Source organism: Sprattus sprattus (genome assembly GCF_963457725.1).
Source record: "Sprattus sprattus genome assembly, chromosome: 12".
In the NCBI taxonomy this organism is placed as follows: Eukaryota; Metazoa; Chordata; class Actinopteri; order Clupeiformes; family Clupeidae; genus Sprattus; species Sprattus sprattus.
The window spans coordinates 10408911-10435718 of NC_137910.1; the positions used below are offsets into that span (position 1 = coordinate 10408911).

General features: G+C 50.2%; 1 protein-coding gene across 1 annotated transcript in view; it reads left to right on the top strand.

The window, feature by feature from the left end:
* usp54a (ubiquitin specific peptidase 54a) overlaps positions 1–26808 on the top strand; it is a gene marked incomplete at both ends in the record, with an annotated part of 42352 nt that overhangs the window by 2477 nt on the left and 13067 nt on the right. Inside the window, 9 exons of the mRNA XM_080848598.1 lie at positions 11386–11478; positions 14533–14667; positions 16335–16448; positions 16735–16817; positions 18752–18857; positions 20748–20894; positions 22269–22418; positions 25100–25268; positions 25624–25806. Of these exons, the coding sequence (XP_080704724.1) occupies positions 11386–11478; positions 14533–14667; positions 16335–16448; positions 16735–16817; positions 18752–18857; positions 20748–20894; positions 22269–22418; positions 25100–25268; positions 25624–25806 (1180 nt within the window). The remainder of the gene's footprint in view (positions 1–11385; positions 11479–14532; positions 14668–16334; positions 16449–16734; positions 16818–18751; positions 18858–20747; positions 20895–22268; positions 22419–25099; positions 25269–25623; positions 25807–26808) is intronic.

Genomic DNA, 26808 nt, shown 5'->3' on the forward strand with positions numbered 1-26808 from the left:
GTGTTCTCAAGGTGTTCTTCTCCAGTGTGTGTGTGTGTGTGTGTGTGTGTGTGCTCTCAGGTCCACCAGAAACCTAGTTACGCTGCACTGACAGCCTCCCTTTGTCCCGGACTTACCCGTGCGCCGAGGCTGTAATCAAGGGAGGGACAATTACTGTTTTGCGTCCCTGCAGTCCTCCGCACTCACTCGTCACCTCGCCCAGCTCCTCTCATGGGCTTTATAATAATAAGGCTGAAGTTGGCATCATACTACCCTGGTGTGTATATGTGGGTGGGTGTGTGCCACAAAGGGTGGTGTGTGTGTGTGTGTGTGTGTGTGTGTGTCGAGATTTGTCTTTCTCTTGTCTGTCTATCGGTGTGTGTGTTGAGATTGGGAGGGGCGTGTGTGTGTGTGTGTGTTTATTTTAGTTGGAGTAGGGTTGGGGTAATTGAAGGCCCACCTATGAATCAGACAGCATTGCTGTGTTTATCTGCAGGGTGTGGTGGATTAGCAGCTGTGTGTTAGTGAGCGTTTTGGTCACTGCTGAAGTGTGTGTGTGTGTGTGTGTGTGTGTGTGTGTGTGGACTGCTACTGTACCGACCCCACAGGCTCCGGGGGGCAGGACGGTTCCTCTCTGGACGCTGAGCTGGCGAGGGCACCCCTCATGAGGACACATGTCAGGGAAAATAAATAATGGAGAATGATCCTCATGGCCGGATAGCCACTCACTCATGAGCACTCTCTCTCTCTTTTTCTCTCTTCTCCCCACTCTCCCTCTTTCTCTCTCTCTTCTTCCCTCTCTATCACTATCTCATGCCTTCTCTTTCCCTCACTTTTTTTCCCACTCTCTCTCCCTCACTCTCCCTCTCTCTCTCTCTCTCTCTCTCTCTCTCTCTCTCTTTCTCTCTCTCTCATGCTTGCCTGAGTGAGTAGAATCTCTGGTGCTGCGTATTGATCACTCTGTGAATCTATTCCAGGATGACTGAGCAGCGTCTCTTGTGCATCGCACAGCTTTGATGCTCACTCTTCGGTCTCCTGGGAGACGGCCGTGAGGGGAAGGAGCTGGGGTTGGGGTGGGGGTGGGGGTATGTTTGAGAAGTCAGCCTGTTGCAGTGAAGCTCGGTTGAAAGCTTAACAAAACACACACAACACAACTGTAGTTGCTGACTCAAGCATCAGAGATGGTGACGTATGCCTCTGTGTGTGTGTGTGTGTGTGTGTGTGTGTGTGTGTGTGTGTGTTATGTTCTCAAAACGGTAGACGGCCATCTATCAGACAGATGTCATCCTTCATCCATAATTACCCAGTCTGAGCAACCTGTCATTAGTTTTTCTCCTCTATTTTTGGATTACCGTATAATCAGCTATATGGAAATAAAGGGGCTTAGCGGGATGCTAAGCCCTCTGAGCTACAAATTAGCGTCCCATATGAGTCAGGAGAGAGGGGGGGGGGGGGGGGTATTGTTTGCTGCGACTGAGACGCATAGCAGTGTGCCGAGACACTAGATATGGAGCCCGAGGGGGAACCCAGTCCCTGTTTTTGGTTTGTTTTCTCCGGAACTAAACTGTGCAGGAGGCCAGACTTGGTTAGAGACGCTCCTCCGGCGTGTGCTGTCTTCTTCCAGGCTCAAAAGCTCAGTCTGGAGATGAAGGCATTCTTCTTCCCTCCTTTCTTTTTCTATTAAATCCACAGTCATCAGGAGCATAATAATCATCCTCCATCCCTTCATCTCCCCCCCCCCCTTGAGGTTCAAGCGCAGGCATGCTGTCTCGGTGCTGTCGTCGGCCTTTTACTTTACTAGTACCACTAGTACCACTAGTAACACTACGCTCTCATCTCCTCATTGAAAAAAAAAAGTAAAACAGGAAAAAGTCAGCCTTAATCTCCCGCAGAGGATCCCCAGGAAGCTTGACCGGTAGCCGTGCTCTCGCCCCGGCGGTGGGAGTTAAATCCTTAACCTCGGCGCCCTCATTAAAACCATAAGTGTTTGCCCCATTACCTCAGAGGCGGAGGTGTGTCCTGCAGAGACAGTAAGACGTGGAGACGAGTGGCTGTTTTTTTCTCTTTTCCTTTTGACCCTGCCAGTAAGTCCCCCCCCTCGAGCTCTCCAGACTGAATAAACTGGAAAGGGGGGGGGGGGGGGGGGCAGGGGTTGGTGCCTCTTCTTCTTCTGTGCCCCATTCCAGTTATGCTGCACACGTATTTGAGGCCTTCATGTGCCTGGTGCAAAAATGTCAGTCTTTTGAGGGTTTTGTGAATGGACCCTATGTCTGTTTTCTTACACGTAAAGAGTTTGGAACAGGACAAAGATTTTGCCGTATGTTGACAAATTGATGAATGTGTATTCAAAGTGATTTCCAAGTTTTTTTTTTTCTTTTTTTCTCCCCTTTCTTTTCTCCTCTGTCCTGTGTAGTTCTGTCTGTCTAGTTTCACATGTCGTGTTGTTTGCCCTGGGTTGACTGACCTTACTCTGCGCCCAAAGTTTGAAAGGCAGCTCTTAGTGCAGAGTGCCCACCTCACCCCCACCACCGCCCCCCCCAAACTGGGTGAAAGCCTTGCCATGTCCGTGTCTTCCTGGATCAGAAAAACAGGAGGAATATATCATCTTCGCAGGAAGCACATGTCCTGGACACATAGTGGGGGCACAGGAAACACAGAGAGCTCTTTCCTTCCTGTCTGCTCTCTCTCTCTCTTTCTCCTTCTCTTTCTTCCCCCCTCTCTTTCTCTATTCCCGCTTTTATCCAGTCTTTTCTCTCTCACTCACATTGTTTTCCATTCCGCTTTCTTTCCCTCTGTCCTTCTCTTCCTTCTTGTCTGCTCTTTCCCCCTCTCGTCGCTATCTCTCCGCTCCATCCCTCATGTCTCTTTCCTGCTCTGTGTTTCTCAGGCTCGGAGTCGTCACGTGCACCTAAGACTGATGTCCCCTTCTCTCCTTCTCCCAGTTAAGCCTCCATGGTTTTGTCTTGCTGCTCCTACCTCCTGTTCTACCCTTGTGTGCGTCATGTCGAGGACCAGAGAAAACTCTGGGGGGAGAAGCTGGAGGTCTTTTGCGAGAACGACGTCTGCCACCACGCATTCCCCCGAAATCTAAGCCCGGCTTTGTCGCGCACCAAACACGACACGCAAACTTGAGCAGCTGAACGAGACAAAAGATGATCTCGCATGGATTTGGCTGCAGGGGAGGGCAGGCAGTGGAAGAAGGAGGAATGTGATACAGTCTGATGACTGCGGTTCATGCCATCGTCTCCAACAGGGCTGGTTAACACAACAGTAAACAAACACAGGGGGAAAAAAAGACGAGCTTTTCCTCTATCTGCTTCTGGGCTTATCCAGCCCAGTTTCATGGTAATAGAGGGTGGAGGGGAGGGGGGGGGGGGGGGGGGGTTGTGTCGTGTCTCAGCTTTTCCTGTTCTGGCAGACTACATGTTCCGTGTTATGATGTGTGTGTGTGCATCATGGAGAGGGAGAGGTTTGGGAACATCGGCGTAATGAGCAGCTGTGTCCCAGGGCTCCAGGCATGGGACACCTGGCATGTGCCCACTCCATGTGAGGAGCCCCTGCTCCCCTGCTCCTGTGCCCACTCCATGTGAGGAGTCCCTGCTCCTGTGCCCACTCCATGTGAGGAGCCCCTGCTCCCCTGCTCCTGTGCCCACTCCATGTGAGGAGCCCCTGCTCCTGTGCCCACTCCATGTGAGGAGCCCCTGCTCCTGTGCCCACTCCATGTGAGGAGCCCCTGCTCCTGTGCCCACTCCATGTGAGGAGCCCCTGCTCCTGTGCCCACTCCATGTGAGGAGCCCCTGCTCCTGTGCCCACTCCATGTGAGGAGCCCCTGCTCCCCTGCTCCTGTGCCACCTCCATGTGAGGAGCCCCTGCTCCTGTGCCCACTCCATGTGAGGAGCCCCTGCTCCTGCTGATGAGGGGTTGGAGAGGGGGGTGGGGGTAGGGGTCACGGGATGGGGTTGTTGTCTTTGCCCTTACTCTGCAGGCAAGCGACGTGGCAAGATGGCAGTTGTGGGTTAGCCACACAGTGCAAAATCAAACAGAGCTCGCGAAATCACCGGCGTCTGAGGACAATCGTTTTTTTCCCGTTGGACTACCAAAATATAACAACAACCTGTCCAACAGGCTATCAGAAATGACATCCCTGAAGTGAAATAATCATTTCTCCTTTATTCACCCTATCAGCTCTTTTGACTTGCTATTTGAAGGGAAAACTTTTACCACCGAACGAACAAGTTGTTGATCATGATGGTTTGTCCACTAGTTAATGCCAAAAGCGATTAAAATCGTTCCAGTTGTTGATACAGGTATGTCGCTGTAGGGATCAGTTACTGAGGTAAACAGACACAGGTATGTCTCCTGAGGTAAATAGACATAGGTCAAGTGAAGTCAGACAAATCAAAGTGTTAATTGTTGCATGCACCAAATTGCTTCAGCACAGCAGAAGACTTGGCCAGCATCATCATCTACGCAGTAGACGTCATACAGATAAAAAGTAACATTTACCAAAAAAATAACATATAACTCTATAACACTATAACAATACAACATATAACATTAATATACAACAATTTAAAGAACAACATATAACTCTGAAACACTATAACAATATAACATATAACATTAACATACAACAATTTAAAGTAGAAGAAGGGCTAGCAGCAGTTTAAAGTGTGAAGAAGTGAGAATATTAAATTAAGTTAAAACAAAATAAAATTGTGCAAATATATGTAGGAAGTGTATTGTATGAGTGGGGGAGCAGGGAGTAAGTGGTGGTGGCGTCTGTTCAGTGGATCAGTGTTGCTGATTCAGAAGCCTTACAGCTTCGGGGAAAAAGCTGTTTGTCATTCTGGTAGTCCGTGTTCGGATGCTCCGGTAGCGTCTACCAGACGGCAGCAATGAGAATATTCCATAGCCTGGGTGGCTGTGGTCCTTTAAAATCTTCTGTGCCTTCCTCAGGCATCGAGTGTATGTCTCTGTAGGTATGTGTAGGGATCCTTTCCATGATCCTTTCCATTAACCTGTGAGTGGCAGAAAAAAAATTGTTTACTTTGACAATTTTTTTTCAAACCTACAACTAAAAGTTTGATTGGACAGTATTCTTTCATAAATGGGTTTATGCCACGGCTAACCGCACGGCATTTCTGAACGCCAATTGGAAGACTGCACAAAAGGGCTGGATTAAGGATCATGGCAGGTTTTAGCTGTTAATCAGTTTATAAACTGTGTGTGCCGCTGTGTACGTGACATAAACCATCGGGCGGCGCATGCGTGTAAATTTGACCTGCACAGAATTTAATCTTTCTGAAACTGATCAGCCAGTCACCAGTCAGTGACCGTTGACTGGCTGATCAAGATGAAAACCAGCTTATTCCAGTCATTGACTGATCGATCAGTGCATCTGTAATGAAATCTATTATGATTGTAAATGTATAATTTTTTTTGTGTGCTTTCTCGAATAAATCTGATTCTAGATTAAAAACGGTCTTTTTTTCCTTTTGGGCAGCCAAAATCTGAAGAATTACTGCCTGAAGGGCTACCAGGGATTTAGAAAATGTGCCAAACAATGTTTCACCCTATTAAGCCCCAACAGTTATGGTAACAAAATGAGTGTTAGTGTTTGCAATCAATCGGCAAGCCTGTCCGAGGCACGCACACCGAATGAAAAGGGATAGCAGCTAAATTGTGTGTGTGTGTGAGTGTGCATGTGTGAGAGAGTCCTTCACAGTGAGAGCGAACCCATATGAAAGGTTATTTATTACTCCAGGGTCTAGTCAATCATGAACCAGAGAGGCCTGTCTACCCCACCCCTCCACCAACGCCAGGGGTGTGCAGTGTATCAGGTACTCTATGACGGGCCCTAAACGGCTGGGCTGGGCTTGTGGACCCTCTCTGACTGTTCTTCCCGTACACACGGCCCCCTACTGAGTGGCGTCAGGGTGTGGGTGGAAACAGCACACATCTCTGGAGTGGAGGGGAAACTTTTGGCTGTATTGATGTGATGGAATGATGGCAATCGGGTGCTGAGACCAATATACACACACGCGCACACACAGATGCACAGACACACTCGTGTGTACACACATGCACACACACATGCACACACACACTTTACACACATCCTTTTTTCTGCTTGAAGGTAATCTGATAATCCTATCCTGAGTGCTGTCGTCATGGCAGCTCTGGCACTGGGTGGAAATGTCCGTTTTTGTTATATCATCAATTTGCATCTTTTCCAGTCAGCTTTGGTCAGCTCAATTTCTCTCTTTTCCCCCTCTCTCTCTCTCTCTCAGCTCAATTATCTTTTCCCTCTGTCTCTCTCTCTCTCGCTCTCTCTCACACACACACACACACTCACACACACACACACACACACACACACACACCCTCCCATTCTTTTTGGATGCTCTCCCTGAGCAGGAAAGCTGTGGATGGCACCAGCTGTTTTTTGGGGTCAGAGAGAGGTCTGCTGTTTAGGGCTGATGGACAAAGAAGTGGTCATGTTGTAATTAGTTTCATCGTTCGGCCAAAAAGAAACCATTTCACCGTATGCGCTGCAGAAAAATGAATTCTCTGAATTCTCAAGATGCTTAACGTTATTAGATTGTCAGTGTCACCAGCTAGACAGACTGTGTTCCAGTTCGAGGGCAAGGAAATCCACATTATGAGTTTATAGAAAACACACACACACACACACACACACACACACACACACACACACAGGTGGTCTTATTTGGGTAGAAGGCATCCCTTGCGTGTTCCCCTGCTTGAAACACTGTCTCTCTAACACTCTAAGACACAGACACACACACACACACACACACACACACATACACACACATCCTCTCCGGCCTCGAACACTCTTTCTTAGTTTAGAGCAACTTGTGCAAAAGTACATGTTCTGAGTAACCATGAGAACAGCAACCCACATTGCCACGGGTGCCCTCCCTCTCGCGTGGCATAGCCGTGTAGCGCTGCAGATTACAGCCTTCTGCTTGACGAGGCTTTCACCTGGACTTGCTGTAGCCTTACAGGAGCCAGACAGAAGGGGCACGCACATACAGTGCCACTTGAAAGTATGTGAACCCCTTGAGCACTTAAGCGTTTTCTGTTGTTTTACCATGATTTTTCATTTTTTTATCACCAATTTTCCATAGATGAAATGTCAGGTTTATGTTTATCATTTGCATGTACTTGTTTAGAGGAAATAGTTTGAGAAGCTGAAAAACTACATGAAACATGGAATTAGTCCATTTCAAAAGTAAGTGAACCCCCAGCTGAATTGATAAAGTCAAGCAGGTAACAGATTCAGTGAAACTTATTTGGGTGAATAATTAGTCAATTGAGCAAACCGATCATCTGAGACATCCTTAGGGAAAGGTTTGGGCAACACAGATTAAAAGAGAGAGGAAACCAACCAAACTACTGTAGTGCCAAGGTGTACCCACACAGATCAACAATGCTGAGAGGAAACGAGATATCCGAGAACATCAGGAAGAAGGTACTGACAGCCCATCAGTCTTGGGAAAGCTATAAGACCATCTCCAAAAGATTCCAGCTCCATCCATCCATCCAAGACAAATAATTTTGAAATGGAGGGCATTCAACATGACCGCATCTCTGCCTAGAAGTGGACGCCCATCAAGACCATCACCAAGAAGCACCAGAAGAAGAATAAATCAGGTAAAAGTCAACCCACACATCACCTCTAAAGAGTTTCGGACCTCTCTGGCAGCATCTGGGGTAAATGTACATGGGTCTACAATCAGACGAAAATTGTTGGTTTTGATCGTGACAAAATAATTCTATCTCGGACTCATCTGTTTAAAGAAGGGACTTCCAGAAGGCCTTTGGTTTATCCAAGTGCTCTCGGGCAAAGTTGAAACGGGCAGTTTTGTTCTTTCTTGAGAGCAGAGGCTTCCTTCTAGCAACCCGATCATGAATGTCATGTCTATTCAATTTTCGTCTGATTGTAGACCCATGTACATTTACCCCAGATGCTGCCAGAGAGGTCTGAAACTCTTTAGAGGTGATGTGTGGGTTGACTTTTACCTGATTTATTCTTCTTCTGGTGCTTCTTGGTGATGGTCTTGATGGGCGTCCACTTCTAGGCAGAGATGCGGTCATGTTGAATGCCCTCCATTTCAAAATGATTTGTCTTGGATGGATGGATGGAGCTGGAATCTTTTGGAGATGGTCTTATAGCTTTCCCAAGACTGATGGGCTGTCAGAACCTTCTCCCTGATGTTCTCGGATATCTCGTTTCCTTTCGGCATTGTTGATCTGTGTGGGTACACCTTGGCACTACAGTAGTTTGGTTGGTTTCCTCCCTCTTTTAATCTGTGTTGCCCAAACCTTTCCCTAAGGATGTCTCAGATGATCGGTTTGCTTAATTGACTAATTAAGCACCCAAATAAGTTTCACTGAATCTGTTACCTGCTTGACTTTACCAATTCAGCTGGGGGTTCACTTACTTTTGAAATGGACTAATTCCATGTTTCATGTAGTCTTTTGGCTACTCAAACAATTCCCTCTAAAAAAAGTACATGCAAATGATAAACATAAACCTGACATTCCTTCTATGGAAAATTGGTGATGAAAAAAATGAAAAATCATGGTAAAACAACAGAAAACTCCTAAGTGGTCAAGGGGTTCACATACTTTAAAGTGGCACTGTACGGATGAAGGGTGGGGGGGGGGGGGATTTCACACGAGAAAAAGGCAGAAAGCGGCCGTCTGACTGACTGATCCGTTCCTTACCAGCCTCTGTGTGCCATTCTGGGGCAGTTAGCACAGCTTGCTGTGAAGGTTAGCCTCTTTGACCTTTTGTAGGTCATTGGTAATCAATGCAGCTGATTGCTATGTGCTGCAAGCAAGTATGGAGGTTAGCGTATACCCTGGTGTGTGGCTCTGGGTGTGGAGGTTAGCGGATGCCCTGGTGTGTGGCTCTGGGTGTGGAGGTTAGCGGTTAGCTTTGCCCCTCATTACAGCAAAATGACTAACTCTGGCTGCTCCCTCGATCTAGAAAGAGCTTTGCATCCCTAACCCTAACCCTTGTTTCTGTGTCCAGTGAGCTACTTAATGTGGGCAACAACGTGCTTAATGACGTAACCAACATATCGACTATTACGTGAGTTGGCAGCTATTTTCATAGTCCATTTTAGTCGATTTAGTCTTGATTAGTTGTTGCATCACAAATGATTCTCATTAGCCCACAACTGAGTAAAGAGGCTTTAGTGTCCAGAGGTGTTAATTACACAGGGGTCGCCGACACTGGAATCAGGTTGGACTAGGAGGTGGCAGATGGGCATCAGGACCAGTGATTGAGTGAGGGTGAAGGTGTGTGTGTAAGTGTGTGTGTGTAAGTGTGTGTGTGTGTGTGTGTGTGTGTGTGTGTGTGTGTGTGTGTGTGTGTGTGTGCGTGTGCGTGTGTGTGTGTCTGTCCGAGTGTGTGTTGTCGAAGGTGAGGGAATGTCCTCCTAACGCAGGCTGACAGCTCCCTCAATAATTTAGCGTGGCTGTGTGTCGGGTTGGGGGGGGGTCTTCAAGTGGAACAGAGGGGGCCTTCGGTTAGATTGCGTGTGTGTGATTTTTTTTTTGGGGGGGGGGGAGGTAATGCATGACTGCATGTGTGTCAGTGTATGTGTTTCTGCATGCGTGTGTACTTGTGCGTGTGTATTAAGGACGAGCCATCTGGTCCAGTTAACAGGGGCAGGATGGGGTCCAGTCATCCCCTGCACACTAACACCCACCCACCCACCCGCTCCCACCCCTCAGGAGGCTCCCAGCCTGCTCCAGATGGGAGATGGTGTGTGAGTGAGAGATTTAGATGGAGAGAAGAAAAGAAGAGAGAGACAGGGACACAGAGAGGGGGAGAGAAAGAACGAGAGGGAAAAGAAAGAGAGCGCTTGAGCCAGGGGCATGTTTGTTTCCACTGATGCCCCTCGTCTCTCCTTTCCTCTCCTCTTTTCTCCTCTCCTCCTCTCCTCACCGGCACGAGCAGTGTGCCTACTCACTTCGATGCACTTCCAGCTTTGACAAGAGACACTTCATCTGTTTCCGTCCCCCCCCCCCCCACCTCTCCTCCCCTCCCCTCTCCTCTCGTCTCCTCCACTCCCTCCTTTCGTCTCTTCTTCTCCCTGACCACTCTCTACCTCCCTCACTCTCTACCTTCCTTTACTGTCTTTCCTACCCACCCCTTCCTTCAGCACACTGTGGGATTGTCTGACCTTCACTCAGAGGACCGTATCCGGAGCTCTGCTCTGTTGGGGTGTCAGTGTGGGAGAGTGGGCTTCATTTCAGCTGATAAGTGGAGTAGAGGGGATCTCCATTGGGACCCAGAGCCAGAGCCAGAGGGATTTTAGAGGAGCCTTCAGGTCTGCTGTTAGGGACCTTAGCAGCTCTGGACTGTCAAGCCCCTTTGCTTCAGGTACTGTGTGTGTGAGTTGGTGTGTATGTGTGTTGGTGCCGAATCGGCAGAATGCTATGGTTGGGTGTGTGTGTGTGTGTGTGTGTGTGTTTTGGTGTCTAAGCAGCAGGATGCTATGGGTGTGTGTGTGTGTGTTTTGGTATCTAAGCAGATGAATACTTTAGTAGTGTGTTGATGTGTGTAAGTGTTTTAGTATCTTAGCAGCAGAATACTCAGGTGAATGTTTGTGTGTGTGTGTGTGTGTGTGTGTGTTAAGAAGCTGTCTGTGGAAGTAGGTGCTGGCGGATGAAAGGCAGTCATGTGGAGTCAGTGGAGGGAGGCGATGTGTTTGTAGCGTGCTGCACGTCTGATCATCAGAGCCCACCAAAACGCTCATGCTGTCGGGCTTGCAGAGCTCTCTGAGGCTCCCTCCTCCTCTCCTCCCACCCCCATCTCTGAGGCTCCCTCCTCCTCTCCTCTCCTCCCACCTCCTCCTCTCCTCCCACCCCCCTCTTTGAGCTCCCTCCTCCTCTCCTCTCCTCTCCTCCCACCCCTATCTCTGAGGCTCCCTCTCCTTTCCTCTCCTCCCACCTCCTCCTCTCCTCACAACCCCATCTCTGAGGCTCCCTCCTCCTGTCCTCTCCTCCCACCCCCCTCTCTGGGTCTCCCTCCTCCTCTCCTCCCACCCCTATCTTTGGGCTCCCTCCTCCTCTCCTCCCACCTCCTCACACCCCCCTCTCTCGCCTCCAGCGGGGCTTGCCCGAAGGCAGGAAGCCCACACGTGCCTCAGTGTTCAGGTTCCTTGTAGGAAATCAATCTGTGTCTTTACAATCATTTTACAGAAGCATGTTACTGTGTCATGTTTTTTATTTCTGATTATGTCTGGTGTCCATTGTAGTTTTTCAACTGTGCTGTGTTCCGCAAGTCTCACACTCTATTCCTTTCTCTCTTCTCACTTTTTCTCTCTCTCTCTCTCTCTCTTCCTCCATCATTTGCAGGTGCTCTGGCATTTGGACATCTTTCGTAGAAGCTTCCGGCAGCTGAGTACACACAAGTGCATGGAGGACTCCTGCATCTTCTGTGCCCTTAAGGTAAACACCTTTCATTTAAACAGCAGAATGTTCAGCGCCCTCTCTCTCTCACTGGCCTAAGAGGGCTTTGTCTTTAAAAGAAAAGAGGGCTTTGTGTCCCAGCCACTCTGAGGGAACCTGGGGCCGAGCCCAACAGAGCAGACCTGAGGCGACAGGCCTGGCCTGAGGGAGTCATTCAGGGAATGATTCAGAGCTCTGGGTCTAGCGGCCAAGAGCCACGACACTGGGTCTGATCAGGGATGAAATTCATGTCGCTTTACTGTGTGTGTGTGTGTGTGTGTGTGTGTGTGTGTGTGTGTGTGTGTGTGTGTGTGTGTGTGTGTGTGTGTGTGTGTGTGTGTAGTCTAGTCAGAGAGCAGGGTGTGTGTAAGGTTGGATTGTTCCCCTTATGTGGACCGACCGTGACGGAACAGGGTTTGGGTCCCTTCCTGTTCCCATCATGGGGGGCGGGGGGGGGCTCCAGCCCAGTTGATGGAAGGCTGAGTTTCCACCGAACTCTTCCATTAGTCATCTGAGTTGACAACAGGGCCCAAATAGCAGCCTCTCTAAGGCTAATGTCCATCATCCCTTTCGTCTGTCCCTCACTCACTCTATCTTTCTTTCTCTCTCTCTCTCTCTCTTTCTCTCTCTTTCTCTCCCTCCCTCTCTCTCGGTCTCTCTCATCCTCCTTATACTGTTGTTTTATTCCTCTCCTCTCCTCTTCTCCTTTCCTCTCCTCTCTCCTCTCTCCTCTCCTCTCCTCTCCTCCCTGTGCTCTCGCTCATCTCTCCTGTTCTTTATTTTTATTGCATTCCAACTGATGTGCCCGAGTGCCAGCGGCCCTTTCCATCCCACGCTCAATAACTCTGCAGGAGATGAGAGTGAGAGGTGCCCCCCCCCCCCCCAACACACACACACACACACACACACACACACACACACACACACACACACACACACGCTCCCATCCAGCAGAGAAGGTAGCCGTTTGTGAATTGTGTGTGTGTGTGTGTGTGTGTGTGTGTGTGTGTGTGTTTTGTGTGTGCACGCTTTTGTGGCTGTCACTGTTCTCGTGCTAGTGTGCTAGCTTGTGTTTGTCTGTCTGCACGCTAGTCTGATAGTTTGTGGACGTGTTTCCCTTTTGGTCTGCCTGCTAGCTGTGTGTCTGGACTGGTGGAGTGTGTCTCTCTGTCTGTCTCTACACTAGCCTGTCTGTGTGTGTGTCTGTCTCTACACTAGCCTAACTGTGTGGGTGTCTGTCTCTACACTAGCCTGCCTGTGTGGGTGTCTGTCTCTACACTAGCCTGTCTGTGTGTGTGTGTGTCTGTCTGTCTCTACACTAGCCTGCCTGTGTGTCTGTCTGTCTCTACACTAGCCTGCCTGTGTGGGTGTCTGTCTCTACACTAACCTGTTTGTGTGTGTGTGTCTGTCTCTACACTATCCTGTCTGTGTGTGTGTGTGTCTGTCTCTAGCCTGTCTGTGTGGGTGGGTGTCTGTCTGTCTCTAGCCTGTCTGTGTGGGTGTCTGTCTGTCTCTACACTAGCCTGCCTGTGTGTGTCTGTCTCTACACTAGCCTGCCTGTCTGTGTGGGTGGGTGTCTGTCTGTCTGTCTCTAGCCTGTCTGTGTGGGTGTCTGTCTGTCTCTACACTAGCCTGCCTGTGTGTGTGTCTGTCTCTACACTAGCCTGCCTGTCTGTGTGGACATTTTTTCCTATTTCTGTTTATTGCAGGGCTCTAGTTTGCCAAGTCCCTTGGCTCACAGTATCTCTCCATATCTGCCTGCATGTTTGTCTCTCAGTTGTTCATCTGCTTTAAAGGAAATCTGTGTGTCTGCCCCTGTCCAATAGTCTGTGTGTCTGCCCCTGTCCAATAGTCTGTGTGTCTGCCCCCGTCCAATAGTCTGTGTGTCTGCCCCTGTCCAATAGTCTGTGTGTCTAGATCTGCACACAGAAGCAGAGACTACCAGTCACCCACATCTACCTCTTTGCTGTCTAGAGGAAGCCCCCTTTTTGTCTTTTTTTTTGCCTCCAGGCTTCCTTTAGATGCCCCCGACTCCGACCAACAGGAAAAAGACCTTTTCCTCAAGTGGAGTCTCGACAGCTTGTGTCCGATCCTCGTTCATTATTAATGTATTGTTTTGCGAAAGAGATATCATTACGATTTCATGAGTGCAACTTGTCTGTCCTGCGCGGTACAGAGAAAGTGAGCAGGTGGAGGCGCTTATGCAATATGCTCTAGTCTGTGTGCTGCGCTGCACTGCGCTGCTGACAAGGCCCTAACACACACACACACACACACACACACACACACACACACAAAGGCCCTAAGCATTATCTGGCCAGCTGGCACGAGAGAGAGGGACTGAGACGGAGCACAAGACAGAGTGAGTGAAACAGAGAGATGGAAAACAGAGAGAGAGAAGGAGGGAGGGAGAGAGAGAGACGGGGCTGTTGTGATTGAGCGGAGACTGTTTTAAACAACAATAAGCCGTGTAAACATGCTGGTGTCTCGTTAAATCTCAGTCTCGCCTGTAGTGTTCTGGCAGCCTCAGCGGCGCTGTTCAATTCATCCCCAAACTTCAGAGCGGAGCTTGTCTGCCTGTCTGCCTGTCTGTCTGTCTGTCTGTGTGTGTGTGTGTGTGTGTCTGTCTGCCTCCTCCTTCTCTCAACGCCTTTGTCTGCCCGTCACTTGTTTATCTTGTTATTATTGGAGATATTTCGTGGTGAGACTCCGTTGACACAGTCTGACAAAAAGTGATACCCAAATGTCACTTTTACAACCGAATCGAACCCCACCGCAGGAGATCATGGAATTTGGGCAGAACTGAACTAACTTGAACGGAACTGAATCTATTAGAGTGGGACTGAGTGAAGTGAGTTGTTGTGTCTGATCGTGGGCTGCTGTTGTGTTGTCTCTGACTGAGGGCTGCTGTTGTGTTGTGTTGTGTGTGTTGTGTCTGACTGCTGTTGTGTGTTGTGTCTGACTGCTGTTGTGTTGTGTGTGTTGTGTCTGACTGCTGTTGTGTTGTGTGTGTTGTGTCTGACTGCTGTTGTGTTGTGTGTGTTGTGTCCCCAGAGCATCTTTGCTCAGTTCCAGTTCAGCAGTGAGAAGGTGCTGCCGTCGGACGCCCTGCGCAGCGCCCTGGCCAAGACCTTCCAGGATGAGCAGCGCTTCCAGCTCGGAATCATGGACGACGCGGCCGAGTGCTTCGTAAGAGTCTTTCCATTCCCTTTGAAAACCCCAGAAACACCTCCAGTCTTGCTCTCTGTATCTCTCTCTGCTGTTGTCTTTCCTTCTTTCAGACCATTTTGTCTTCTTTACGTCTTTCTTTTGTCATTATTTTCTCTCTCTCTCTCTCTCTCTGTCCTTTATGGCTGTCTCTCTCTCTCTCCTTTATCTCTCTCTCTCTCTCTCTCTCCTTTTGTCTCTCTTGCTCTCTCTTGCTCTCTCTTGCTCTCTCTTTCTCTCTCTTGCTCTCTCATTCTCCTGCCTGCATTCACATAGGCTGTGGCTTGCTACTGCCAAGTCTCAATCAAAGCTAACAGAATTTCTTTTAAGGGCCGAGCATCTCAGCCAAAACAGCACTGTTGGGATTAGACGAGTAAGGCTCGCTCTTTTCCCTCCTGTTTGTTATGAGCCCTGGTGATGCCGACAAACAGCGCTCGGGTTTATGTTGGCTGGCGTTCGGCAGCACCTTGGAAGCCTCACGGCGGCAGAAGGCTAAGGGAAGCGGTTGATGCTGGGCAGCGATCTGCTGCAGTGCTTGGCACCCGCGCCACGTCACGCCGGGCAACAGAGAGCAGGGTCCAGCCCGTCCTGCCACGCATGCCACATATCGACTTGAAGTAAAAGCCTAAGAAAATGAAACGCCAAAACGCCTCTCCTAAAAAGTCTTCTGTCCCTCTTTGCCGCACTCTGCCCCGCGTTGTCCTTTTATTTTCGCTCATGCAGGCTCAGGCCGGGGGTTCGTTAAGACGAGTCACTGCTTTTCTCCTGACGGGGTGGTTTCATAAGCAGGCAGCCTCGGGCACCGTGCCCCCCCCATCTCCAACCGTGTTTGCTGCCCCTCTCCCTCCTCCTCCATGCTTGTTCCTCGGCATGCTGAGATAATGCTGACCAGTGCGAACCCCACACAGAGTACCCGTTGTGCTGGTTTCTAATGTATGCATTTCTGTTATTATTGTTGTCGCATTATGCTGGCTAGTGTGGTAACCTCGAGATGCTGGCAGGAGGCTTGTGCTTGCTGTCGAGAGCCCTCTCTCTCTCTCTCTCTCTCTCTCTCTCTCTCACTCCCTCTTCCTGTCTTCCATGCCTTCTGTCTTCCTGTTTCTCTCTATCCATCCTCTCTGTTGCTCGTAATTCTTCCGTTCTGCCTGTACTTTAGTTTCTCTGGCTCTGCCTCTCCACAGTGTGCGCTATCTGCAGTGCTATGGGGACTCTAAGCCCTCCTGTCCACTTGATGAAGAGGAATGTTGCTCATAAGAGCGGCGTGAATCACGGGGATGGTGGCTCTGCGCTTTCTCAGGACAGTCTGTCCTCCGTCAGCAAGTTCCGCCACAGTAGGCGGGTCAGGTGTCACCTCTCTAAACTGCTGCGCTGCTTACGCCTCGCAGATTCACGATCAGATGAAGCCCCGCTGAGTTTTAACACCACAACCTCGCATAACCTCGAGTCGCTGCCCCTGTTACTGGCCTTTTAATATTTAAAGAAGACTCTCCAGGAACCCTCTCTTGGCCCGGGTCTCTCGATCTGTGCCGTCTGGCCTTGGGAGTGTTGTGTGTGTGTGTGTGTTCGTGTGTGCTGCGTGAACCTGTTTCAGTGAGATGAGGTGAATTGGTGAGAAGCAGTTGTAACCCTTAAACCTTCTTCCGTCACAGGAGAACATTCTGATGCGCATTCACTTTCACATCTCCAACGAGACCAAGGAGGACATCTGCACGGCCAAGCACTGCATCCCACACCAGAAGTTTGCCATGACGCTCTTCGAACAGGTGAGCGTGCCGTGCCACACGGACAGACGAGAGGACATGTTTGTTCTTTTTGAGGTCGTGTCAAAGTCCTCTAAAAAGGATCTGAAAGAGAGCACACCCAGTTCTGGATGAAATTGGCAGACCATGTTTAATTGGATTACACAAAATCGACAACTATTGTGGTTATTTCAGTCCTCTGACAGAAATGTGTGAATGAACTTAAAGCTTGTTTTTGTGTATACCAGCTACCAACAAAGAGCACTTTAAACACACATCTGACTCTTTTTCTCTTGTGTGTTTTGGACAGTGTGTGTGCAGCAGCTGTGGCGCCTCCTCAGACCCCCTGTCCTTCATCCAGATGGTCCACTACATCTCCACCACCTCCCTCTGGTCAGCATCGCACAGCAAGCTGTGTCAACACACCCCTACGCATGCACACACACACACACACAATCTCATCACTGACAATAATAGTAAAAGTGGTGTTTAACTGGTCAGTTGAGGGTTAGCTGTAGTTGCTATGGCCTGTCCTAAGTAGAGGTCAGTTAATTAGCTGTAGTTGCTATGGCCTGTCCTACGTAGAGGGCAGTTAATTAGCTGTAGTTGCTATGGCCTGTCCTAAGTAGAGGTCAGTTAATTATCTGGAGTTGCTATGGCCTGTCCTAAGTAGAGGTCAGTTAATTAGCTGTAGTTGCTATGGCCTGTCCTAAGTAGAGGTCAGTTAATTAGCTGGAGTTGCTATGGCCTGTTTTAAGTAGAGGTCAGTTAATTAGCTGGAGTTGCTATGGCCTGTCCTAAGTAGAGGTCAGTTAATTAGCTGTAGTTGCTATGGCCTGTCCTAAGTAGAGGTCAGTTAATTAGCTGTAGTTGCTATGGCCTGTACTAAGTAGAGGTCAGTTAATTAGCTGTAGTTGCTATGGCCTGTCCTAAGTAGAGTGTCCTGCCTAACTCAGAGGAGCCAGAGTCTGCGCTAGGCTGCTCTGGACGCCAGTGCAGGTGTGTTTTTGGATCTGCATCTGTAAAGACCTCCCCTCCACTCCCCTCCACGCAGCCCAAAGCGCCTCCTGCCAGGCAAGGGGTAGCGCCGCCACAGGGCCAGTGATGATGCAAACGTGCTGAAATCAACTCGTAAATATTCCACCGCTTGGGCACTTCAATCAATTCGGCAAATCTGCCTTAAGAAATGGCCCACATACGTTACGTAACGGCACCTCTACACACTCACAAACACTCTCACACACTCTCTCTCACACACACACACACACACACACACTCTCTCACACACACACACACTCTCTCACACACACATATACACAGAATGCTGATTTACTGATCATGGCACTCTGCCAGGCAGGCTTGCTGAACAGCAAGGGGGCTGCTCTGGCCTGACACTTAGCACTGGTGATATGTGTGCTACACACACACACACACACACACACACACACACACATGTCTGCTACAGGAGTGGCATGCTGCAGTCAGAGCCATTACTGCCTGGGAGCAGCGGCAGAAGCAGCAGCAGAATCATCAGACGTGCTAGCTAAGAGAGCTGAGGCGGAAAGCCTAATTAGGCCTTTCCACTGCACTCCTGCGCCTGGCTACATGACTCACGAGCACACACACACACACACACACACACACACACACACACACACACACACACACACACACGTGTGCTCACTCACTCTCTCTCTCACACACACACACACACACACACACACACACACACACTTGTGCGCTTGCTCACTCACTCACTCTCTGTCTCACACACACACACACACACACACACACGCAGGCTCGCTCACTCACTCACAGGGCACGCAGGCACACATGCGTGTACACACAGGGCCACACACATATGCACACACTCCGAGCTTGCAGACACACACCCCAAGCTCATTCATACACACACACACACACACACACACACACACACACACACACAGAGGAACACGTGCGGGTAGCTGTGGTGTCCCTTGAGGCCAGCTGCAGTGTAGAGGGGCCTTGGCGGCTGCTGTCACCCTGTTGGGGTGAGGCACGGATATAGCACTCTGGAGCAGCCAGTTCACCTCAGACAAGGACTACTAGCATATGCACACACACACACACACACACACACACACACACACACACACACACACACACACACACACACACACACACACACACACACACACACACACACACACACACACAGACATTTCCACTCATACAGTGGCTGTGAGAAGTTAGAACAGTTGAGTTGAACTTGACTTATTTTCTTTTTTTCTATTTCTTGCACTCTCTCTCTCTCTATCCCTCCCTTCATCTCTTCCGGGCTGTAGTAACCAGGCGGTGCGTATGCTGGAGTGCCGAGAGAAGCCCACGCCGGACATGTTCGGGGAGCTTCTGAGGAACGCCAGCACCATGGGGGACTTGCGCAACTGCCCGGTGAGCACACACACACACACACACACACACACACACACACACACAGACCCACTTCCCATCATTCCACATGTCATATACTCAAACACACACACACACACACACACACACACACACACTTTGCACAGTCCATCCACAACACAACCTGACCATTCCCAACTCCTCTTCCTGTAGTCTGCTCTTGTCACTGTTGGTGTCTGGAGTGAGGTTGACTTCATGATTGTTAGTCATGAGAATATGAATCAGAAAACGAACTACTTGTACACGAGATCTTGACCCCCAGTTTACATGATCTTGACCCCCAGTTTACATGATCTTGACTCCCAGTTTACATGATCTTGACTCCCAGTTTACATGATCTTGACTCCCAGTGCACATGATCTTGACTCCCAGTGCACATGATCTTGACTCCCAGTTTACATGATCTTGACTCCCAATGCACATGAATCAATGGGAATGAAAGTTTTATCTGCAGTTGCCCTGTGTGTGTGTGTGTGTGTGTGTGTGTGTGTGTGTGTGTGTGTGTGTGTGGGCTTATGGACATTGAGTAATAGCTAGGTCAAAATGGCAGAGAGTGGATGGAATGTTAATGCATCTTATGGCACCAAAGAACAAGGCTACTTTATCACACAGTTCACAGACAGACAGACACACACACACACACACACACACAGTGTCACACACTCAGTGTCACACACTCATCACAAACAGTGCCTTGTGCTGTAACAAAGCTGAGGGCCCTTGGGGAGGGGACAATGCCCCCACTATGGCCTGATCGTTCAGTGGCAGCTCGATGGTCGTAAACACAAAAACATCTTCTTCGTAAACACACAAACATCTTCTGCACATCAATGACTAAAGGGACATCTGCCTGCACTTCGCCATGACACTCAATGCGCCCGTCACCTATAGCCGTCCGTCAGAACCGTATAAACGTTTGCAGTTCTGTGTCTCTCTCTGGTAGCTTTGTTTTTAGATAAGGTTCTGAATTCAAGATCCTTTAAATGGCAATTGAGAGACGCAATGTTGTGTGCAGTGAAAGGGTGAAGAATGCATTGTTCTAGCGAGTGCTGGCTTGTGTGTATGTGGTGCTTTTCAATGGTGTGTGTGGAGGGGATGGGGGAACTATGTGATTGGAGAGCGGGGCGGGGGTGTGTGTGTGTGTGTGTGTGTGTGTGTGTGTGTGTGTGTGTGTGTGTGTGTGAGAATTCCCAGAGCTTGTGCCCGCTGTGAGAAAATCTTCGCTATTTAAGGCAAAATTTGGCCTCAGCTCAATCGCCGCACTGTGGGTGGGGGGTTGGACTCTGAAAACAAATACACAAAAGGAGTGAGTGTGTGTGTGTGTGTGTGTGTGTGTGTGTGAGGGGGGGTCGTTTTCCTCCTGAGGAATGGAGGAAAGATGGCAGACATATGGGGGTCACAATTACCCATCACTCCCTCCATCCCCACCTCCCTCCGCATCTCTAAGGTGCTGTTCAGCTACTGGAGCTTTCCCGAGAGAGACTTCTGCAAGGCACTCGTTAGACGTGCTGCCATTGGGTGGTGGTTGGGTGCACTTACAGTAAGAGAGAGTGTGTGAGTGGGAGAGAGAGAGAGAGAGTGTGAGATATCAGTCAGGCTCCTGAAGCCTCTACAAGGCAGCAGCTGCCTGAACCCTCTCTTACTTACTGGCGTGTCATTCCTCGGAGAGGGAGGGACCTGTTCCCCAGGCTTCATATCCCAGCAGCCCTCATCACACACGCGGCCCAATCACGGAAGACGGAGCATCCCCATCCCACACTCTGAATGGAGGTGTCATGTTTCCTTCTCAATGATGTTGTCATTGAAAGTGATTGTGTGTGTGTGTGTGTGTGTGTGTGTGTGTGTGTGTGTGTTGTGTGTGTGTGTTTCCAGGGTAACTGCGGGGAGAAGCTGCGGATCCGACGAGTCCTGATGAACTCTCCTGAGATCATCACCATTGGGCTGGTGTGGGACTCCGACCACTCTGACCTGGCAGAGGACGTGATCCACAGCCTCGGCACCATCCTACGGCTGGGAGATGTGAGTAATACCACCACCACCCCCCCCCCCCCCCCCCCCAAACAAAGAATGTGTGTGTACATTGAAATGCATTATACAATCACAAACTCTCTGTCACCACACAGAGAGAGAGAGAGACATGATTGTGTGTGTGTGTGTGTGTGTGTGTCTATTTTTCTGGCCTAGTGATGTAACTGCAGTGCACTAGTGTTCCTAGGTGTGCGTAGGTCCTGCTGCAGTAGGGGGTTGGAGTCGGGGAGCATAGCAGGGCTGTGTGTGTGTGTGTGTGTGTGTGTGTGTGTGTGTGTGTGTGTGTGTGTGTGTGTGTGTGTGTGTGTGTGTGTGTGTGTGTGTGTGTGTGTGTGTGTGTGTGTGTGTGTGTGTGTGTGTGTGTGTGTGTAGCAGGCCTGTGACTCACCCCTAAGCAAACACAAGTGCACTGATGGCCTCTCCTCAGGAGATTGAATGCATGAACCCCCCGTCCCCTGTCCCCCGCTGTGTCTCATTATACACCCCATATCAGAACACCTATCCACGGACTCACTTCACCCCCCAAAAAAGAAATCATAGGTAACCAAGGTAACCACAGCACCCCCTGTCCTCATCTACCCTCCCCAACCCCCTTACCCCACCCCACCTGACCTGGCGCCACTCTCCTCCCATGGAATCCCTACCACGCAACCTTACACCCTTACAACCTTATCACTTGGGTACACTGATGCAGCCTACTCCTCCTCCTCCTCCTCCTCCTCCCCCTCAGCCGTCACTCAGCTGGTAGTTTGCGTGCTCATGCCCCATTCCACTCCTTATTTATGCCACCTAAAATTCCATCGAGCCAGGCCATGACATGTGACGTTCGTGCTCTCTCTCCCCCCATCTATCTCTATCTCTTTCTCTCTCTCACGCTCTTCCCCTCTCTATCTCTCTCTCTTTCTCCCCCTCTCTATCTCTCTCTCTTTCTCCCCCTCTCTATCTCTCTCTCTCTCTCTCACTCTCTTCCCCTCTCTATCTCTCTCTCTTTCTCCCCCTCTCTATCTCTCTCTCACTCTCTTCCCCTCTCTATCTCTCTCTCTTTCTCCCCCTCTCTATCTCTCTCTATCTCTCTCTCTTTCTCCCCCTCTCTATCTCTCTCTCTTTCTCCCCCTCTCTATCTCTCTCTCTCTCTCACTCTCTTCCCCTCTCTATCTCTCTCTCTTTCTCCCCCTCTTTATCTCTCTCTCTTTCTCCCCCTCTCTATCTCTCTTTCTCTCTCTCACTCTCTTCCCCTCTCTATCTCATCTCTCTCTCTCTTTCTCTCACTCTCCCCCTCCTTTCTCTCGCCCACTCTCTCCCCCTCTCTATCTCTCTCTCCTTTCTTTCTCCCACTCCCCCCCCCCCCCCCCCCATCTCTCCCAGCTCTTCTACCGGGTGACGGAGGAGAAGGCCAAGCAGGCGGAGCTCTACCTGGTGGGCATGGTGTGCTACTACGGCAAGCACTACTCCACCTTCTTCTTCCAGACCAAGATCCGCAAGTGGATGTACTTTGACGACGCCCACGTCAAGGAGGTACGGCGACCTTCCTGTTTCCTGTTTTCACCCCGCGGCCCGCGCAGTGCATCCTGCAACGCCTGAGGAAGATGGCGGGTTGCATTTGGGATTTAGCACACCATTATGGAGATGGGTTGGCTACATTTAAAGCCTTTTAAACCTAAAGATTCCTTGCAGTAATGTCATACTCACTCTTAGATGGACATGCTCACACACACACACGCCAGACACACACAAATACACACACACACACACACACCGTACACACACACACACACACACACTCACGCTCACACACATACTCACAGGCATTGCTCTTGACTGTTTAAAGCTTGCTCTGTCAGTGGGGAGTCAGTTCGAAGTCATTAGAAGGAAAAACTGAAGTAGTGGTTATATGATTTAATGGCACCCTGCAGACTCCTCATCTACTGTGTGTGTGTGTGTGTGTGTGTGTGTGTGTGTGTGTGTGTGTGTTTGTTTCAGAGAGAGAGAGCACAATTGAGAGTGTGTGTTGGGTTTGTGTTGATCATTGGTGTATGCTTGCGTTCGTGCCAGTGTGCTGGTTTGCATAATTCAGCAGCGCGTTGACTCACTTGTGAGACGGGGGCATGTTAATTGCATTAAGTTCATAGGGAATCTTTACTTTGACTGCAATGGCGTCACTGCAACCAGCACTTTCATCACAACCACAGTCATCATTCGATTGTTTGACATTATTGCTGTCGCCATGGTACTACCACAGAGGCAGTTATAACTTATAACAGGAAGCGCGCATACAACAAGCGTACCTCTGTTCCTTCTGGAGTTCTTCCATTAGTCAGGCTTTATTGCATGAAACTATTTAGATCAACTAAAATAAAAGACTAATGCGAGTGTTCATTTTCATGACCAACATGACATATTTATTCAAGAGCGGCGTATGAAGATCACATCCGTGCTCTTAAATGAATCACACTAACTTGGGCTTTGGAAGTGACTTTGAGGCAGTCTATGGATCCCTCCTGGCAGAGAGCTCCTCGTGTGTGTGTGTGTGTGTGTGTGTGTGTGTGTGTGTGTGTGTGTGTGTGTGTGTGTGTGTGTGTGTGTGTGTGTGTGTGTGTGTGTGTGTGTGTGTGTGTGTGTGTGTGTGTGTGTGTGTGTGTGTGTGTGTGTTTGTGTGTGTGTGCACACTGAAGCTCCTGTCTGGTCTGAGGCGTTGGGCAGGTTTGCTGTGCTGCAGCTGTATTTGGGTCAGTGCTGCTACCCTCAGCTGAGGGCAGGAGAGGAGAGGAGAGCAGCCACAGCTGAACTGAAGCCAGCAGCTCACTCTTCTACATCCTCTCTCTTTTTCATCCTCTCTCCGTCTCTTTCTCACTCTCTCTCTTTCTTGCTCTTTCTCTGTATGTCTGTCTCTCTCTCTTCACTCTGTTTTACTCACTCGCACACACACACACAGACACACACACTTATACACGCACGCACACACACCCACTAACATACACACACACATACACACACATTCTCTCTTTGTCCTTCTCGGTCACCTGTCTTTTTTTTTGTCCGCATTTCTCTTACTATGTCATAATCTCTGAGTCTTTTTCTGTCTCTCTTTGCCTCTCCGGCCCTGCCTCACCCCCTTTCCCCCAAACCCCCCCCTCCAACCCCCCCTGCCCCTGCTCTGCTCACTGGCAGGGCTTTGTGTACATAAAGGGCTGTGCTGGGCGCTGGATCCAGGACAGTTGCACACAAAGCAGCTTTTTTTGGGAGCGCGAGCGGTGGGCCCAGCGGGCTGCAGTAAGCCCAGCACGTGAGCGGCCGAGAGGGCCGGACAAAAGTGGACAGAAAACAAGGATATCCCTCCATTGTCCATGCCTCAGCTGGGCCAGGAGGACCAGCCAATCACAGGCCACAGCTAGGGAAAGAAACACACACACACACACACACGTACACACATACCCATGTACACACTCACACACACGTGAGCACATGTTCACACCCACACATTGTCATCCACATATTCTCATAGGGTCCCAATCACATACACACTCACACACACACACACACATCAACTCTAACGCACACACACACGCTCACACTTTTTAACACCCTTACACACACAGCCACACACACACACACACACACACAAGCTCGGTGCATGCTGCTGCGCTGTGATAGGGCTGGTCGGACATCCTGCCACAGTCAAACTATGGAGGCTGAGCAGTGAAGCGAATCCTTCTTTTGGAAATCCAGGGAGTATCTAGGGGGTAAGCTAAGCTCAAGTTTTGGAGCGGAAATTGAGATTTGTGGGACGGTCTCGGACGACGTCCGATCTCCAGCAATCCTTTTGGAGGAATTTATCGGCCATTCTAACTGCGTGTGCGTAGCAGCGCGTCCGAGGGAGCTGTCGCTGTGTGTTTTCTCTTCTTCTTCTAGTCGGACTGCTGTGCTGCTGGGAAGTGTACGTCACCACCGCCATTTGGGGACTGAGTCACAGGAAGCCGAGTGACATTGCTCTCAGCTCTATCTCTGTCTCACTGATTTTTGTGTTGTTTTTCTCCCTATTTCCCAACACTTTCTCTCTCTGTCTCTCTCTCTCTCCCTCCCTCTGTCCCTTCCTCACTCTCTGTCTCTCTCTCTCTCTCTCTCCCCCTCCCTTCCTTCCTCTCTCTCTCTCTCTCTCTCTCTCTCCCTCTATGTCTCTCTCCCTCTCTCTCTCTCAGATTGGGCCCAAATGGAAGGATGTGGTGTCTCGCTGCATAAAGGGTCACTACCAGCCTCTGCTGCTGCTCTATGCTGACCCCCGGGGGACGCCGGTGGCAGCGCAGGACCAGCAATCCAGACTGGACCTGCACTACATCAACAAGTCCTACTACGACAGCGAGGACTCAGGTACGACCTCCGACCTCCCTCTGCCCTCCGGAGAAGCAGCTTTAAGCCTGATAGTGTAATCAGCAGAACATAGCTTAGCGTAGTTTATTGTCACAGATGAGGATTATGTTAACTAACATTCGGCTGTACGGCAGTAGTGGGGCTGTAATTCACCTTCACTTGTTCGTGCTAGCTTGTGCTGTCCTTTGGCTCAAGGGCTGTGGTAAGCATGCTAGTTCCCAGGATGACGATGCAACACTGTGTGGTCATATAGTAAGAGTTGTACGATAAAGAATGTTTTGTGATGCACTTCCAGATACAATGCAGTTGGCGAAAATAATAGTTCTGTTTTTGTTCTCCGTTCCGTTCTCTGCAGGCCGCGAGCCGTCCATCTCCAGCGACACGCGCACCGACTCGTCCACAGACAGCTACAGCTACATGCACTCTCACTCGCACCATGAGTCCATGGCCAGCCACTTCTCCTCCGACTCCCAGGGCACAGTCATCTGTAACCCTGACAACCACGACGCAGCCTCTCACAGCAGCCTGGAGACCACAGGTACGCTAACCGTGCCGGCACACACTCTGCGTCCACCTCCGCAGACACCCACACACACACACACAAACTGCGTCCACCTCCGCAGACACCCACCCACACACACATCCTCACATCCACGCAGCACATGATCAAGAATCCAAAAGCATCAACTTCATCTTATGAGGTCTTTTAACCAGTCATCCTGCCTCCTGCCTCTGGTCCTCCTGTCCTCCTGACTCCTGCCTCTGCCCTCCTGCCTCTGGCAATCCTGCCTCTGGGCTCCTCCCTCTGGCCTCCTGCCTCCTGCCTCTGGTCCTCCTGCCTCTGGCCCTCCTGCCTCTGCCCTCCTGCCTCTGGGCTCCTCCCTCTGGCCTCCTGCCCTCCTGCCTCTGGTCCTCCTGCCCTCCTGCCTCTGGCCCTCCTGCCTCTGGCCCTCCTGCCTCTGGCCCTCCTGCCTCTGGCCCTCCTGCCTCTGGCCCTCCTGCCTCTGCCCTCCTGCCTCTGGTCCTCCTGCCCTCCTGCCTCTGGTCCTCCTGCCTCTGGTCCTCCTGCCTCTGGCCCTCCTGCCTCTGCCCTCCTGCCTCTGGCCATCCTGCCTCTGGGCTCCTCCCTCTGGCCTCCTGCCCTCCTGCCTCTGGTCCTCCTGCCCTCCTGCCTCTGGCCCTCCTGACTCCTGCCTCTGGCCCTCCTGACTCCTGCCTCTGCTCTCTCGCCCACATCCACCCACAGACTGTCAAACTCATAAATGCAAAAGTTTGTTGAAACATTTATTGTGCTCATGCAAGCCTTTAAGCTTGTTTCTGTTCAGCGGCTGCTTATTGAGTTAGCAGTTGCAGTCTCTCCAGATAGGCTTTTGACTACTTTGGTCTATTCCACAATGCCTTCACAACTTTCAAGAGCTGCCTGCTTTGTATTCCAGGGACCTGTTGAGTGATGCACAGAAACAGCCTGATACTCTGCATGGTGTTTTAGCGAGATGGCGCTCTAAAAGAACAGCGTGACATGCAGGTCCTCGGCATGCTC